Genomic DNA, 16,753 nt, shown 5'->3' with positions numbered 1-16,753 from the left:
GTTCCCCGTACCCCTCCCCAGACCAGCCTGAGGAGAGCTCCTATTTCCACCAGAGAGAAGTTACTAAGGACAGAAAAGCCAACCAGAAATGAAAATACGACATTTGCAATTCAAAGTCTTGTTTCCTCCGCTGAGGAGCAGAAGGGACTCTCACTGTGGTCATCATCGTTTTCTGAAAGTCAGTCTTTTGGCTTTAAAGGGCAGGCGAGAACAAAGGTGTGGGGTCTGAACCATGCCCAAGACTCATTGCAGACAACTTAGCAGTAAAAATGTGGTGTGCTCCTCAGAGTTCTCTCCTGAAACTCAAAAGCAATGCCTGGATTCTAAACCGTGAGTCCCCAGAAGGCTGGAGAAGCTCCTTCAAAAGGTAGCCAAGAAGTAGTGATGCCCATAAAATACAGCTCCTTAGCAGACACGCACGCCCTTGGAGGAGGGCGCTGGCTGAGACCTCACTTACTGAGATCCTCTTGTCATGTCCAAAGCCCCATCCTGTGCTCCTTGCTCGGGGGTGGGGGGTTTACACGCAGCGTGGGCTGAGTTACTGGCACATGAGATGGGTGTCAGTCCTCTCCTGGGAATCGCTGTGAGGCCGTCAAGACACAAGGCATCTGCAGCAGGGAAGAATGAGAGCAAGAGTAGAGGTGAGTTTCAGATTCAAATTATCTTAAGGATTAAATTTTTCTTGCCCAAGAGGTTGATTGAACCACATCTGGGAAAGTAAAAGCCAATCCAACCCTATTAACATTTTATTCTGAAACCCCTAGATGCCTAGCTCTATGGAGGTAGAGCCAGCGTTTGTTAAAAGCAAACAACAAAACAAAACCCCACAGACTGAGGTGTGGGTACCGGCGGACAGAAGCCCTGGTCCACCGAGCCCCTAACAGCTCCATTGTGCAGAACCAGCAGACAGCTCTCAACAGCGGCCTGTTTTCCTAAGTGAAATTGTACGAGAACACACAGCCGTGGGCGTTCATCTGAGGAGGCTGCTTGTATGTTTCAGCAGGGATGCCTAGGAGTTGCCATGGAGACCGCAGGGCTAGAAAAGGCCTAGGATGCATGCTACTCAGCCTTCCAGGACTCCTTGGGAGGAAAGCTGCGGGGGCTGTGTTGCCGGGAACCGCTGCAGAGACAAACCACGTCTTTCAGGGAGTGTGGCTGCTGATTTTTGGGGTACAGGAAGATGCCAAGTCTAATCTTTAAAACGACGCAGCTTTCCTATCCATTATGATATTTTGGTTCGTATCCCTGCTCTGCCTCCTGCAGGTGGTGTGGTCGTAGGTAAATCACGTCTCCCCTCAGGGCCCCAATTCGCTTATACGGAAAGGGACACGCGATCTCAGGCAAATTTCGCTTGGTGTTTTTCTGTTTCTTCACCTTTCAAAGTGAGAGCTACAGGCAGGAGACACAGTACTGAAGCACACTCGTTGGTCTTCCAGAGTCCCCTGGTTTGGTTCCCAGGACCTGGTGGCTCACGGTCTCCTGTAAAACCAGCTCTGGCAATCTGACACTTTCTTCTGGTCTCTGTGGGCACCGGGCACCCATGGCGTCCACTTACATATGTTCAGGCAAAACAATCACACACATGAGATAAGATAGGATAGTCTAAAATATTAATAAATAGAAATATTAATAGAAATATTCCTCAATGAAAAGTAAAATGGACCGGGAGCCAGGGGAGCAGCTGGGTGGGTAGAGCACCACCGGATGTACTCTGTCTCCAGTCCCACAAACGGTAGACACAGTAAATGGGAATTATGCTGGCGTCCTCCCCATCTGACTGTGTAGAGGGACAATGAAGCTAACAGGAGCGTGGAGAGCACAGGATGCGGCCATAATTCTGCTGTGAGGGTGGTGCCCAGATGAGACTTTTCATGAATAAAACAAACACAGGCAGGGTCGAGGGGCCGTTCGCAGGATGCAATTCTCTGACCTTTGGTGGTTTTACAGAAGGGCCACCAGGTCCCACAATTCACCACTTTCTCCTCACCCTTACTAACTCCTCTAAATCCACATAGGCTCAGACTCCGCAAAGGCCGACGCTCGCTCGCATGCTCTCCCTTCTGTTTTCAGTGCTGGTTGTGCTGTTCCAATTCTACCCGTCCGGATTCTTCCACACACTCTTCTACTTCATTTCCTCCCTCCTACTTCCTTTCTCCCATCTTCTGTGGAGTGTTTTCTGAACCCAAGTCTTGTTACTTGAGAATTTATTCTTCGTTGCATATGATGGCACCTGGTATAGCATGGATCTTCCGGTTTAAATCAATTGACTCCACAGACAAATATCCAATGTATCTCCCTGGACAGTTTCATTGTTATTGATTATTGTCTCTTTCCGGGAAGCCCTCCCCACCTATGTGTGGGAGGGAACGGGGAGGGGCGTGTCCACACTCACCCAGCAGGGGTGTACACTGGACCTCTAGGCACTTCTGTTTCCAGGTCAGAAGTACCTGATGTCTGCTTCCTTCTTGCCTCTGCTGTGGTTTGTGGCAGGGCCGCTTCTGAATAGAGAACCAGCGTTATTAACTGTCTAAGGGAAAGTTCCACCCCATGGTTCTCAAGATCATTCCTTCAGCTTAAAAAAAGAAAAAGGACTCACTGGGGTGGGAACGGGGTCAACAAACATGAAGTTAGATGAGGAGAGAGGTGGGGGGTGGGTCCCCAGGAGTTTGGAGGGGTGTGAACATGGCTAACTGTATTGTATGAAATTCTCAATTAATAGAAACAGTTCTTAGAAAGGGAGACGGGAGTCAGAGAGCACCGGGTGCTCTTGCAGAGGACCCAGTTTTCGGATTCCAGCACCAGCATGGTGACTCGCCACCATCTATAACTCCAGTGCCTGAGGAGCCAGCACTCTCCTCGGCTTCCTATGGGAAGTGCACACATGTAGTTCACAGACATATGTGCAGGCAGAACACCCACACACATAAAATAAAATAAACACTTAAGATTTCAAAGAAAAAAAGTGGCCAGGATGTGAGAGGTCCCAGGCGAAGATGTCACAGAACAAAGCTTCTCCCAAAGCCACAGCAAATCCAAGTTCTTATTCATACCTGCCCCGCAGTGGAGGCTTAGAGTGAGGGTACCCAGGAGGCAGGCAGGAGCATCCAAATTCAAGATTTGCCTGGGCCACAAAGTGGGTACAGGGCTACTTTGTACAACCCTGTCTCCAAATAGGAAGTTAGAAGGCTGGAGATGCGGTTCAGATACAGCCTTTGCCAAGATCTGTGAGGTTTCCAGGTTCAGTCTCAAGCATCTTCAAACAAAACCAGAGAGAACACCCCTGGACAGCAGTTAACAGGATGCTCAAACACCCCAAGTCCACACAATTCACACCTAGGTAGAAACAAGGCTTAGGGAAGGGGGTAGGGATAATGGGCAAGGCCAGTTTACCCTGTTCTTCATAGTACTGAGGTCAAAAGGAGGATTTCTACCTCTTACACTAGACAGTATAATAAATGAGGAGGAGGAGGAAGAGGAGGAAGAGGAAGAGGAAGAGGAAGAGGAAGAAGAAGAAGAAGAAGAAGAAGAAGAAGAAGAAGAAGAAGAAGAAGAAGAAGAAGAAGAAGAAGAAGAAAGGTATTTACTGACTGGTAAACTTTTGGTAGAAAAGTAATATTCCTCAGTCTTTTCATACATGCTGAGTGACTTTTTAAAAACCATTATTATTGTTTTGTATATGGGTGTTTTGCCTGGCTTTATGTCTATGCACCATGGGAGTATAGCACTCGAGGAAGCCAGAAGAGGGTAATGGATCCCATGGAAATACAGATAGTTGTGAATGGCCAGGAGGGTACAGGGACTCAAGCCCAGGTCCTCTGGAAGAACGGCCAGTGTTCTAACCCCTGAGTTAATTTCTCCAATCCCTGTCCATTCTTTGTTTTCTGTGTGGTTTGAGTGTGTTTTTGTTCTGACACAACAGTGTAGCCCAGGCTGGCCTAAAACACACTACATAAATCAGGCAGTCCTCAGACTCCCAGAGAGCAGCCTGCTTCTGCCTCCTGACTGCTGGGATTAAAAAAGTGCAACCATCATGCCTGGCTTGAATTACATTTTGTTTTGCTATAATAGCCAAATCACAGTGGTTACTTAAGTAATTTAAAAACCTCATGCTTACCAGTCTCTCCTGTAGAAGTCGGTGTCTCTCTGTGCGGGACCGGGGATCATAGTGAGGAGACTCGTCAGCTAAGCCCTGTTGTGAGACAATGACAGAGTCGATTGAAAGACAGACAGACCATAATATAATCAAAAGCACCAGACACAACAGGCCCTAGAGAGAGCCCACAGCCTAAAGAGGCTGAAAATGAGCAGATTTGATCACTATTCTCTGAGGGAAAGCATAACTATAAAATCCTCACTGTATCCCCCTAATTATGTAACCCATGAGTAAGATCCATACACTGAACATCGACACTAAGATCCTGAGGCCGAGTAGAAAGAAGTTTGTAGAGACGCAGCTCACAGAGGCCATAATGGTGAGATAGATCAGTGAGCTCACTGCCAAGCTGATGTACTGGAACCATGAAACCAACAAGATGGGAGGAGAGAAATAACTCTCCCAGGTGGTCCCCTCCCCACACATGCACACAAGTGCATACACATACACACATATGCATACATATGCACATACATATAAATGTCCCAAGCAGTCCCCTCCACACACATACATACATGTACATACATATACACACATATAAATACATACACATACATATACACATACATATAAATGTCCCAGGTGGTCCCCTCCACACACATGCATACATGTACATACACACATGTACATACACATACATGTACATATAAATGTTCCAGGTGATCTCCTCCACACACATACATACATGTACATACATGTACACAAACACATACATATAAATGTAAGTTTCTAAAAGTTAAAAAATAAATAGTTAGTGAACCAACAACCAGGGAGCTTGCATGGGACTGACCAGGCCTGCATGTGTGTTGCAGTTGTTTTGCTTGCTCTTCTTGTGGGGCTCCTGACAATGGAAGCAGGGGCTGTCTCTGACCCTTTTGCCTGCTTTTGGAACCCTTTCCCTCCTACTGGCTGCCTTGTCCAGCATTAATAGGAGAGGAAGTGTCTTGTCTCACTGCAACTTGATACACCATGTTTGGTAATATCCCTGGGAAGCCTGCTCTTTCCTGAGGGAAATGGAGGAGAAGTGGATCTGGGGGAGAGGGGAGGGGAGCGGAGGAACTGGGAGGAGAGGAGGGAGGGGAAACTGCAGTTGGGATGTAATATATGAGAAAAGAATTTTAAAAATTAAACATAAAATAAATTATATACTATATAATATACACATATCTATGTATCTATGTATATGTGTGTGTATGTGTGTGTGTGTGTGTGTGTGTGTGTGTGTGTGTATTCAGAGTGAACCACCAACCAAAGAGCATACATGGGATAGACCTGCCCCACCCATATGTAGCAGATGTGCAGCTTGGTCTTCATGTGGGTCCTGAACAACTGGAGTGAGGGCCATCCCAAAAGCTGTTGCCTGTTCATGGGATCTGTTCTTCTGGCTGGGCTGCCTTGTCTGGCCTCAGTAGGCGAGGATAAGTCTAGCCTCACAGAGATTTGACAGGCCAGGGTCAGAGTACCCAGGGGGACCTCCAGCTGTCAAAGGACAAGGAGGGGGAGGGGCGGTGAGTGGGATATAAAGTGAATAAATAAAAATAAAATGAAAAAATAATTAACAGAATAATGCATAATATATAACTATTTTATTTATTATTAAAACATAATTATATCCTATATTTATATGCATATAGTATGTATAATGAAATATAATTATTTATAGTATAGTTAGAAAAGTATGGCTTTAGTTCGAGAGGATGGTGTCTACCAACTATCCATAATGCTGAAAATGTCGCTCTTCTTGGGATGGTTGAACTAGCCTTGAATTCCTGGTCCTCTTGCCACCTCCAGAGGACAAGGACTGCAGATATGCACACCACACCTGTCCAAGCTTCTTTGGAGAATTTTCAAGTTCAAGATCAACTTGTCACAGGGATACCTTTTAGGTACTTTACCTAATTGGTGTGACTTTTTTTCTATATCTCGTTTATAGTTATGTGTCCTGGAAAGAGATGTGTGCAAATACCATTCCTGTTTCTTCTATCTCTGTCCTGTGCTGACCTAGCTCGTCCTTTAGGCTCCTGAGTTATGGACTAACGAGGAGGCTCAAATCCATTCTACTTTAGGGTTACGTTGAAGGGAAAGCAGAGAAATGGCTCAGCAGTTAGGGTGCTTGCTGTGAAAGTCTGAGGACTGGAGGTTGGATCCCAGACTCATATAACAAGCTGGGCATCCCACAGATGTCTGTAATGCCAGCTCTGGGGGACCCAGCACCCTCTTCTGACATCCAAGTATTTACACATGCACATGCACACAGTCAGACACACATATACACAAATGAATGAATGAATGAACGAGTGAGTGAATGAGTGAGTCTTGAACTCAGTGGTTGAGTGTAGCCACTGCTCTGCTAAAAGACCAGGTTCAGTTCCTGAACCCTCATGGCACAACTGTAACTTCAGGATCCAATCTGGTTTTCTCAGATACAAGGCACACATGTACACATACATACGTGTAAACAAAACACAGAGAATAATTTGTAATTAAAACAATAAAACTAAAAATTAATGAGTACTTTAAGAAAAGAACACTTTGAAAGTCTAACCTAAATAGAAGAAAGAAGGAGGGGAGAAAGTGCCCGGGCCCGAGAGTCTAAGGTCAGACCCCTGGCATCGTAGGGAAAATGGGTGTGTCCTACTGTTGGGGGGCACAAGAGGATCACTGTGGGTTGCTGGGCAGTGATCCAACCTAGAAAGGTAAACTTGAGTTTATAAACATATATACTTCCAGAGAGTCAGATGTTGATGTGAGCACTGTCCTCAAGACTGAACTCTACTAGTCTCTGAAATAAAATGTCTGTCTTTCTGTGGGGCTGGAGACGGGGCTCAGCGGTCCAGAGCACAAGCTGCTCTTGCAGAAGACCTGGGTTTGGTGTTGCAGCACCCACATGGCTCCCCACAACCATCCGTAACTCTATCTGTAACTCCAGTTCCAGGAGATCTGCAGGGGCCAGGCACAGACGTGGTTCACGCTCAGTCAAAACAATCCACATATAAAAACACAAATAAATAAGTAAATAAAAAAACTGTCCTTCTAAGTCGGATGTAGCGGTGTGCACACCTGTCATCTCGACACGTGGGAGCCTGAGCCAGTTCTAGGTCATCCTGGGCTACATAGGGAGACCCCTCCCCCCAACTCAAAAAGCCATATAAAACAAAAGTCATCTTTCTAACGCATAAAATCTAGATACCGGATAACTAACATCTGTTTCCCCAATGGCTTAAAGCCTTATCCCCCAGATGTTGGAAATTGGGGATAATACCTACTTAACTCTTTAAGCTATGCGGGAATATATTATTTGGTAGCCCACAGCCTTTGAATCATAGCCAAGAATAGGAAAATAAATCCATGCGAGTTAGTACATGTGTACAAACCCAGAGACCAGAGGACGATAACAAGCTCCCTGATTGACTATCCACCCGAATATTTGAGACAGGTTCTCTCACTGAACTGGATCTCACCAGTTCGTCTACATTAGCTAGTATTCAAAGTAATGGAACCTTTTTATCTCTGCACCTTCCTCTGACTCCCCCCGACCCGGTGTCCTCTATTAGGTTTCCCTCCCAGCTCAAATGCTTCCTTTGTGGCTTGTTCCCCACATCTGCTTGGATTACAAATGTGCACGACCATGCCCGGAATTTATCATGGACCATCTGGGAGCTGAACTCCAGTCCTCATACTTGCAAAACAAGCACTTCACCAACCCAGCCTCTGCTAGCCCAGAACTCTTGCTTGTTCCTGTTTTGTTTCTGGGGGTTAGAGTCTTGCTATGTAGCTTAGGCTGGCCCGGAACACTGTGTAGCCTAGCATGGTCTCAAACCAAGGACAGTCTTGGGCCAGCCTCCCAGTACTGGGGTTATGAGTGTGAGCCACCATGCCCTGGACACCCTTTAGGTTTGTGAACCTGTGCTCACTGTAGGAAGCACGCGGATGTCTCCTCCCAGAATACAAGCAGTGGGCGACGCTTCTACAAGTCTAGGGCTTCTCGAGGCCACCTAGCTCCAAAACACAGATGCAAAATTCCCTCACCACGACCAGACAAGACATGAGCAAGAATAATACTGTCTACCGAAAACTCAATTTCACAGCGAGTCGCGGCGATTTCCATATTTTCCATGTGACAGAACAGGTCAGATGATGGCCTCCTGTTTGCATTCAGAGTTTGCATTCTTCTGCACAGCTGGAGCTGCAGAGTTGGGGACGCTCAGGCTTCATGTAGAACCAGGGCAAACAAGGGCCACTGGCCCCTGTTGCCTCCTGTGAGACCAGAGGTCTCAGATGCCCTGCCTCGAAGGAAGCTGACCTAAGCAGCTTTCTAAATGACAGTGCACTGATGGCTCTCAGGCAGAGGACGAATTCTCAACTTACTGCTGCAGATCAAACACCTGCTGTTATCAGAACTGCAGCGTTCATCATCAGTGACGCCACATAACGATCACAGACGTCTGCACAACACAGCACATGTTGCAGGAGATTAAAAAAAAAAAAAAGATCCCTACTTGTTTTGAGTGTTAAAAGACAACAGAGTCTGGACCTGGTGAGATGTCTCAGGGGTCTTGGTACCAACTGTGCAATTTGGTGACCCGGGTTCAATCCCCTGAGGGAACTGACTCCAAACTATTGTCCCCTGACTCCCACAGGCATGCAGTACCGTGAGTGTTAGCACAGATATAAGCTAAAAACCTATACATCAGAGTCGGACGATGGGTGTGTCTCAGTGGTAGAGACACTTGAGGCTCTGGGTTGGCAGGCTGGGAGGTAGCCCAGAGCTGGGGTGTCTCTCAGCCAGCACCAACAACATCAATTAAGCAAACAAAAAACTAAACAGGGTTTCTAGGTTTCCAATTAATACTGCAAATGGGTATATAAATGCAATTTTAAATCAAGTTTGACAAAGAAGCTATCGCTCTAATGATCTGTGTGTTTATTAATAAATAAGCCCTTTGGAAAACCACAAAACCAGAGTCAGCCAGAAAACTGCTCAACATGACGGTTGCTTATAAATATGAACTAAGATTGGGGTCCAAACTGCAAACACTGAAATTGGGGAGCACAGACCCTCATACAGCACTGGAGGACTTTGGGGCACTTGGTATGGTGGGAAATTAAAGATTTGCTTATCATTCTAATTTTATGTGTATGAATGTTTTGCCTCCATCTATGTGTGCACCTTATAAGTGCAGTGCCTGATGAAGCCAGAGGATGGCGTTAGATCCCCTGAAACTGGAGTTGCAGATGGCTGTGAGCTGCGGTATGGGTGCTGGGAACCAAGCTGAGGTCCGGCGGAAGATCAGTAAACGCTCTTAACTGCTGATCCATCTCTCCAGCTTCTTGGTAGAATTTTTTTAAAAAAATTATAGTTAAAACTAAACTGTGACTTATAACTCTGCGCGTAGGTATTATTTGTGGTGAACATGTCCCCGCATAGCTGTGTGCACAATTTCTCACAGTGCCTTTATCTACAACTAAAAACAGCAAGTATTTTTAGATCGCTAATAACAGACAGAATCAATGCATGGGACGTGCACGGAGAAAATGCAGCCCAACAACTCCAACCATGTTACTTGTAAACATAACAGATCTCAGACACGTGTGAGAGGGACAGACAGGAGGTGGAGGACACCTCTGTCCTCCCTCCATTCCAGCCCAGCACAACTGTCTGGGTGGCTTCATGATGGCTGATTGAGGTGAGGCCAGGGAGGGGCGCTCACTGGCAGAAATTCTGAATTTCATATGCCTTTTCAAGCTAGCTGCACAGCACACTTAAGGCCCGAATGTTTTATGACTTTGCATGAAGGAGAGAGTTGAAAAATCACATGGACGAGGGCTTGGCACAGTGTATACCTTTGATCCCAGCACTCAGGAGGCAGAGGAAGGCAGATCTCTGTGAGTTTGAGGTCAATGTGAACTACAGAGTGAGTTTCAGAACAGCCAGAGCAATAGTAAGACCCTGTCTCAAAAGACCAAACACATACACACACACACACACACACACACACACACACACACACACACACACACACACACACACAGAGAGAGAGAGACAGAGACAGAGACAGAGAGACAGAGAGAGACAGAGGGAGACAGAGACAGAGAGAGACAGAGAGAGACAGAGCAGAGACACAGAGTCAAAGATAGAGACAGAGACACAAGACAGAGATAGAGAGAAACAGAGACAGAGACACACAGAGAGACAGAGACACAGAGATAGAGACAGGCACAGAGACAGAGACACAGAGACAGAGACAGAGAGAAAAGAAAATCATATGAATGAAAATAACTCAGGCATGGCAGTTAAGATCATGTATGCTTTAAGGGTTCAGTTCTAAGCACGCACGTCAAGTTCTGCACGAACACCAGTAATTGTAGCTCATGGGGTTCCAATGACTTCTTCTGGGCTCTGAAAGCAACTGAATTCATGTGTGCACGCACTCAGGCACACACACACGCACACACACACACACACACACACACACACACACACACACACACGTAGCGACAATTAATAAATAAAAGACAGTGAGAAAGGAGGGTGTGTGGGAAGATTTGGAGGGAGAAAAGGAAGGAAGAAATTATGTAATTATATTAACTCAGAATAAAATAATTAACAACAACAACAACAATGTCTACCATTTGAAAGTGCTTGCTGCTCTTTCAGAGGACCTGAGTTGGGTTCTCAGGGCATAAGTCAGGAGGATTCTAACTACCACTAACTTCAACTCCAGGAGGACCCACTCCCCACCCCTTCAAGGACATTTGCAGTCATGTGCATGCGCACACACACACGTGCAAATGGATAAAGGATGAAATAACAATAATAAAGGCCAATAGATAATAAACAAAAAGAAAACAACGCAAGGTTTGTGTGCCATGGAAACCACTTTAAAATGTACTCGACTGTCACTTGCACAGTAAGAAAACTACTCAATTGCTAGGAGCCAGGGAGACGGCACGGACCACACAGGCATTCTGTTCAGAAGGCCTGGAAGGATGTCGGAGACACACAGAAGTAACAGGAATCTCAGTGCCTCCTGCCTGGTGCCAAGGCAGGGCAGAGGCAGGGGAGTTCTGGGGCTGTGGAGGTAAACACAGATCTGTCCTCCAGGTCCTCACCCGTGGGGGAACTGAGAGGCTGGGAGGAGGACCCAGGTGCAGACATTTGTGTGTGACTTTCTCAAAGGCAGTTGAAAAGGCTCCTGCTGCCTGCTTGGCAGCCATAGGCTTCTGGGCTTTTCTGCTGAGGGCTGAAGTTCAACCCTTCCAGCCCTGATCCTAGTTAGGCAGACTGGTGAGATAAGAGAGTTTCCCATGTTAGAGCATGTCATCGCACACAGACACGGCTGCCAAGGAGCGAGAGCATGTACGGGAAGCCTGCTCCAGCAGGACATGCACACCAACTCTGGCCACACCTTAATGCTGTGGTGCATGTGCTCTGCTCCTTGAAATTCCCAGAAGCAGCCTTCCATGAAGGGTAGCCTCTGAGAAGTCAGGTGACTTGCCCAATTTTGGCAGCTGCTCTTGCAGACTTGGTTTCTTAACACAGGCCAGTTTGACTTTAAGCCACCATATTACAGCATCTGCATATCCCATCTACAACTGCATTTTTCTTTATATTCATTTATTTATTTATTCTGCATGCAGGTGCATGCATGCCTGTAGAGTGTGTACGTGTGTGTGTGTGTGTGTGTGTGTGTGTGTGTGTGTGCATGAGCGCACACGAGCACACCCACATGCCACACATGGCTGTGGAAGTCAGGGGATGTCTTGTGGGAATTTTCTTTCTTTTGCTATCTTAGTTCTAGGACCCACACTCAGGTTATAGGACCCAGTGGTAGGAGCCTTTTCCAACCCGGGCCATCCTATCAGCCCTACATCTGTATCTGCATTTGCGAAAGCTTGGCCCTCTACCCACTCAGAACTGCTGAGCAAACTCTTTCACCTTGTTTCCTGATTCGCCCAACCTTTTGCATCTTTCATTTGTTTGTTTTTGAGACAGTGCCTTTCTACATAGCCCAGGCCATCCCCTCATGACCTTCAGAATTGGGACTTAGGCATGCACGGCAACATTCAGCTCCCAGCGCCTTTTATCTATGTGTGTCACTGTCACCCAGATGCTTGTTCCTTCCCTGACGTCCCTCTAGTTTCTGCTGAAGCAGGGCATATGATTGTCACCCTTTGTCTGTCCTCAGAGTCTTCAGGGGGTCCCTTCTCATGCACTCATGTCTTTCACAGAGAGGCCATCAGGAAGAGTTTTCTGTGAGACAGTCTAGTGGAAAGCCTCCCCTAACCTGTGTCATTCACATGTAAACACTATTAGACAATGAGACAGGCTCTTCTCAGGATCCCCCTGAAGGAGTATATTTGGTTCCTTCGGGCAGCCCTCTTGTGATCTGTCAAGTGGCATCATGAGAGCCCAGATTAGCTCTTGCCTGTGTTTCCTATAGATAAGAAGGCTTGGCTATGTTACATGCCTGGCCTCCACCTAAGAATGCTTTTACATTTCTTGTTCAAAGTATCTGCTGATAGTCCAGTATTGCCGAGGGGGCGCAGACCTGTGATCCTAGCATTTACTCCCAGGAGAATGACACAGGAAGATGGAGAACTTAAGGTCATATTTGGCTGCATAGCCATTTCCAGGCCAGTCTGGACTACGTAAGACCCTGTCTCAAAAAAATCAAAGAAGGGGCTGGGGAGATGGCTCAGCAGTTAAGAGCACTGATGCTCTTCCAGAGGACCTGGGTTAGAGTCCCAGCAACCACATGATGCTTCACAACCATAAAAAAAATCCAGTTCCAGGACCTCCAAACCCTCATCTGGCTTCCTTAGGCACCAGACACACACATGGGGCTCAGACATATATGTGGGAAAATCCGAATACACATAAAATAAATAAGAAGAATAGAGTGGCAGATACCCAATACTGCTTATCAACACAAGATACTTGTTTATAATCAAGGAAGAAAGGAAACATGCAGGTGGCCTCAGGATAGATACAATGTTAAAAGAAAAATAAAAGCAACCACTCAGGCAAGCTAACAGCAGGAAGGTGCACTCCACCTTAGAGGCAAATGTGTGCTTAATCTCTCCACAGGTCAGCCAGACCTGCAGCCAAATGACACATGGACTAGGTTCTTCACTGCTGTTCAGATGCCAAATCAAATGTGACCAACCACTTCCTCATTCTCTGTTGTGGGCATTGGTCGTCATTGGCCTGCTCATTTGGAAAAACCAACTCCATCTTGCCACACCTGGCACATGAATCTGAGATGGGTCAGAACAGTCGCTAATTTATTCATCTAGCTGAAGAGTTTCAGAACAGCTGAGGACATTTGACTACCTTTCTTTCCGATTCATAATTCAAGCATCTGACTCAGAACATGCAGGGCCTGGCTGGCGGCGGGGGATGTGTGTGTCTGTGGCTACTCTCCTCCGACACTGATGTCTCAAGTCCACCTGCTATGTACAACATTTTGAAGATGTTAACTGCTCTCTTTGCCCAAAAGTTGATTTTAAAAGGTGTCTGAGAGAGACCTTCAAATAAGGAAATGGTCTTAAGCAAAACCCCCATAGGTGTGTCTTCTCTGGGCAGGCAAAATACAAACATCTACAAGTTCCATGAATTATGGTAGCTTGAGAGCAGGTCCATTGAGGAAGGAAGTCCACACAGGAAAAAAAAAGTGCTCAAGCCAAGGTCACAGCTTTTAATAACATCTCAACCAATTGTCCCTGGAGGCTGGGCTGAAGGACTGTAACCAGCGAGGAACCCAACAGCAACCTTTAGAATGTAGACACTCCTCAGATACCACAGGGAACCCTTGAGGAGGGGGACCCAGGTTCTTACTTGCTCACAGAACTCTGAGATGTAATACCAGTTTCATCGGAAGCAGATGTAAGTGGTTGGTGTCTAAGCATGGCTCTGAAGCACCAGACAGACACAGCTGCTTATCCACACCTCCACACGGCAGCTCTGATCACAAGAGATCCTTCTCCAAAGCTTCCGGAGCAAGGACACTGTGTAACCGTCCTGATTTAAAGAACAGTTTTTACTGCTTTCAGAAACACTGAAAACCAGTGAGTGTGCACAGCCTGAGACAGTAACGATAAAATACTGAACAATGTTGCTATTCTAAAAACAGACAATTCCTTAAATTTTCAGCCACTTCCTCATACCAATAGTGGAAAAGGCACACCAATTCACAACAAACCCAGACCCAGCACCACTTTGATCACACAAGGTGAAGGAATCCTTGTGTCTGACACACACACACACACACACACACACACACACACACATACACACACACTAAATTAAGATGTTCACTGAACAAAACCAGCTGTCTGGTAAGTGGTGAGGGAAATAACCTTTATATTTTCCATTTCATGTTTCTAGAATAAAGCAGGTTTATAAATAGCCTGACATTTGTAATTTGACAATTGTCTTCTCATATTACTCTTAGTTAAATGCTCAAGAGCCTTTGACTGGCACACCAAAGTCTAAACACCGATTTCAAAAGGTAAAGTGTATTTGAGGACAGGAACGCACACCTTTAATCCCAGCACTCTGGAGGCAGAAGCAGGTGGATTTCTGTGAGTTTGAGGCCAGCATTGTTTACACAGAATTTTAGGTCAGTCGGAACTATACACTGAGACCCTGTCTCAAAAACAAAACTAAAGTGTGCATGTATATCCATACTCTCCTCTCTCTCTCTCTCTCTCTCTCTCTCTCTCTCTCTCTCTCTCTCTCTCTCTCTCGTTAAGTACACATTAAACATTTAAAAACAACTTTACATGTGTATAATATTGATGCAAACTCTTGCACACGAGGCTAAACTGCCATTGAACTAAGTCCCAGCTCTGTTTCATTTTAAACGGAAGGACAGCCAGAGACAAATCTAGCAGCAGCCCGGGGTATGTGAAGGGGTCTGGTCCTGGCTAGAGGCAGAGATCCCGGGGAGTCCTAAGGCACTGCTTCCTAACCCATCCACTGGCTAACCCAGCAGCTGGGATCCAGGAAAATGGCAGAGGTCCTTCCTCCCCAGCTGGGCAACATGAGCTGGGGTGGACTGTGTTACTTACACCAACGCCCCTGGTCTTCTGCTCCTGAGTCTGGGCAGTGCTGGGGACTGTGTTCTTCCGGAATTGTTTCCTCTAGTTCATGTAGCAAAGACTCGCCTGGTGCATAGGCCTCATCCTGATCCCCTGTCCCATATGCACGGGGTCAGCCTGGGTTTGAGCAGCGTGAAGGGCGCTGGGTGCTTGCTTTCTCTTAGGCACAGGAAACTGGAAATGTGCTTTTCTTCTCAGGGAAGTGATAAGCAGCGTAGGCTCAACTTCTGCAATTCTGTTTGTTCGGGCACAGCAGGCCCAACTCCTTCCACCCCAGGGAGTCCTGAGAAACAAGTTAAGCTCTCTGTACTCCCCTCTTTGACCAGCAGGCTGTTAACACCACCTCCTCTGTACCCCTGCACCCCTGCACTCCTTGCACTTCCTCTGCGCGGGCTCACAGCCAGCCTCCAGGGACAACTGAATAGTTCCTTTTTCGTTTGTTTGTTTTGTTTTTTGTTTTGTTTTGTTTTGTTTTTTGTTCCTTCTCCATTTTTGCTTCACAATTTAAGGAACATCTGAGCTGATATCTCTGAGTTTAACGTTGCCAAGACCAGCTGACTCCTGGCTCTTTGTGCCCTGGGCTGTCTTTGTGGAGCTTCTTCCTAGTGGGCGCAACTTGCTTAGCGATGTCTAACTGCTTCCGGCTGAAGTCGACTGTTTAAAAAGTAAAGGAGACAGAGAGAAAAGAGACGAACAGACAGAGACACCTGAGCTTTCAGTGACACTTGAATCACAAGTCACTCTGGGAAACTGGAGACAGGAAAAAGTGAAAGCATTTAGAAAAGCAAAGCAACCCCACTGCTCGAGATCAACCCCTCAGCTCCCTCCGGCTGTTTCGGCTGTTTCGGATGAGCACGTGGCACCACCAGCTCCCCGGCACACTTGTGGGATGCTCGATGTTGGGAGCAGGGTGACGAGTTCAGTTCTTACACACCAACGCCAGCTATTTGGAGGAAAGAGGGTGGGGAGGGAAATGAGTCTTTGTTTCCTGACCTTAGCCTTTCTCCTTTAGACTGTCAGTCATATAGGAAGCAGGAGGAGCATGAGTACCGGAAGTGTCTCCCCCAGCACAGCCGGAAACTCAGTGGATATTCCCACTGTGAACTCGGAGATCATTCTTTACCTCTTATCTCCCACCACAAATGTCCCTGAGCTCTCCGAACTTCTCCTTTGGCACTCACTCCCTGATAGCCAGCAAGACGCACTTCTCCTTGGCACCCACTCTCTCGGACAGCCAGCAAGACTAGTCTGATGAACCAGGGGCTACCAGGAACAGCTTGAGTATGGACCTTAACCCACCAGAACCATCCATTTTCGAAGGAAGGTCAAGGCAGGGGGAAGGCAGCACTGGTCTCAGGCACCTTGCAGTTAAAGCCCCACTGTGTGCATACATAAACCAGCACTGTTTACAACACCAGAGCAAGAAGGGCCACAGGCCTTTTAAGCATCATTTTGTAAGCAGAGGCATTTCCCCAAAGCTGCCCGCATGGCCAC

The 16,753-nt window shown here is 46.7% G+C and overlaps 1 protein-coding gene across 17 annotated transcripts in view; it reads right to left on the bottom strand.

Moving 5' to 3' along the window:
- The window catches only part of Irag2 (inositol 1,4,5-triphosphate receptor associated 2), a 54,883-nt gene extending 38,587 nt beyond the window's left edge, over positions 1-16,296 (bottom strand). For 2 of the 17 annotated variants that reach the window (XM_063286579.1, XM_063286589.1), the window contains exons 1-4: positions 15,230-15,650; positions 4,115-4,189; positions 2,393-2,498; positions 458-608 (exon numbers count right to left, since the gene is read on the bottom strand). In XM_063286579.1, coding sequence (XP_063142649.1) covers positions 458-474 — 17 coding nt within the window. In that variant the 5' untranslated portion in view covers positions 475-608; positions 2,393-2,498; positions 4,115-4,189; positions 15,230-15,650. Of the gene's footprint in view, positions 1-457; positions 609-846; positions 2,322-2,392; positions 2,499-4,114; positions 4,190-13,994; positions 14,014-15,229 lie in introns of those variants that run through there. The other 15 variants (XM_063286586.1, XM_063286592.1, XM_063286584.1 and 12 more) reach the window with 13 other exon arrangements.
- Between the last annotated feature and the right edge of the window lie 457 nt (positions 16,297-16,753).

Source organism: Rattus norvegicus, chromosome 4 (genome assembly GCF_036323735.1).
Source record: "Rattus norvegicus strain BN/NHsdMcwi chromosome 4, GRCr8, whole genome shotgun sequence".
Lineage (NCBI taxonomy): Eukaryota > Metazoa > Chordata > Mammalia > Rodentia > Muridae > Rattus > Rattus norvegicus.
Note: the sequence above shows the minus strand (reverse complement) of the source record. Positions and strands in the feature narration are given on the sequence as shown.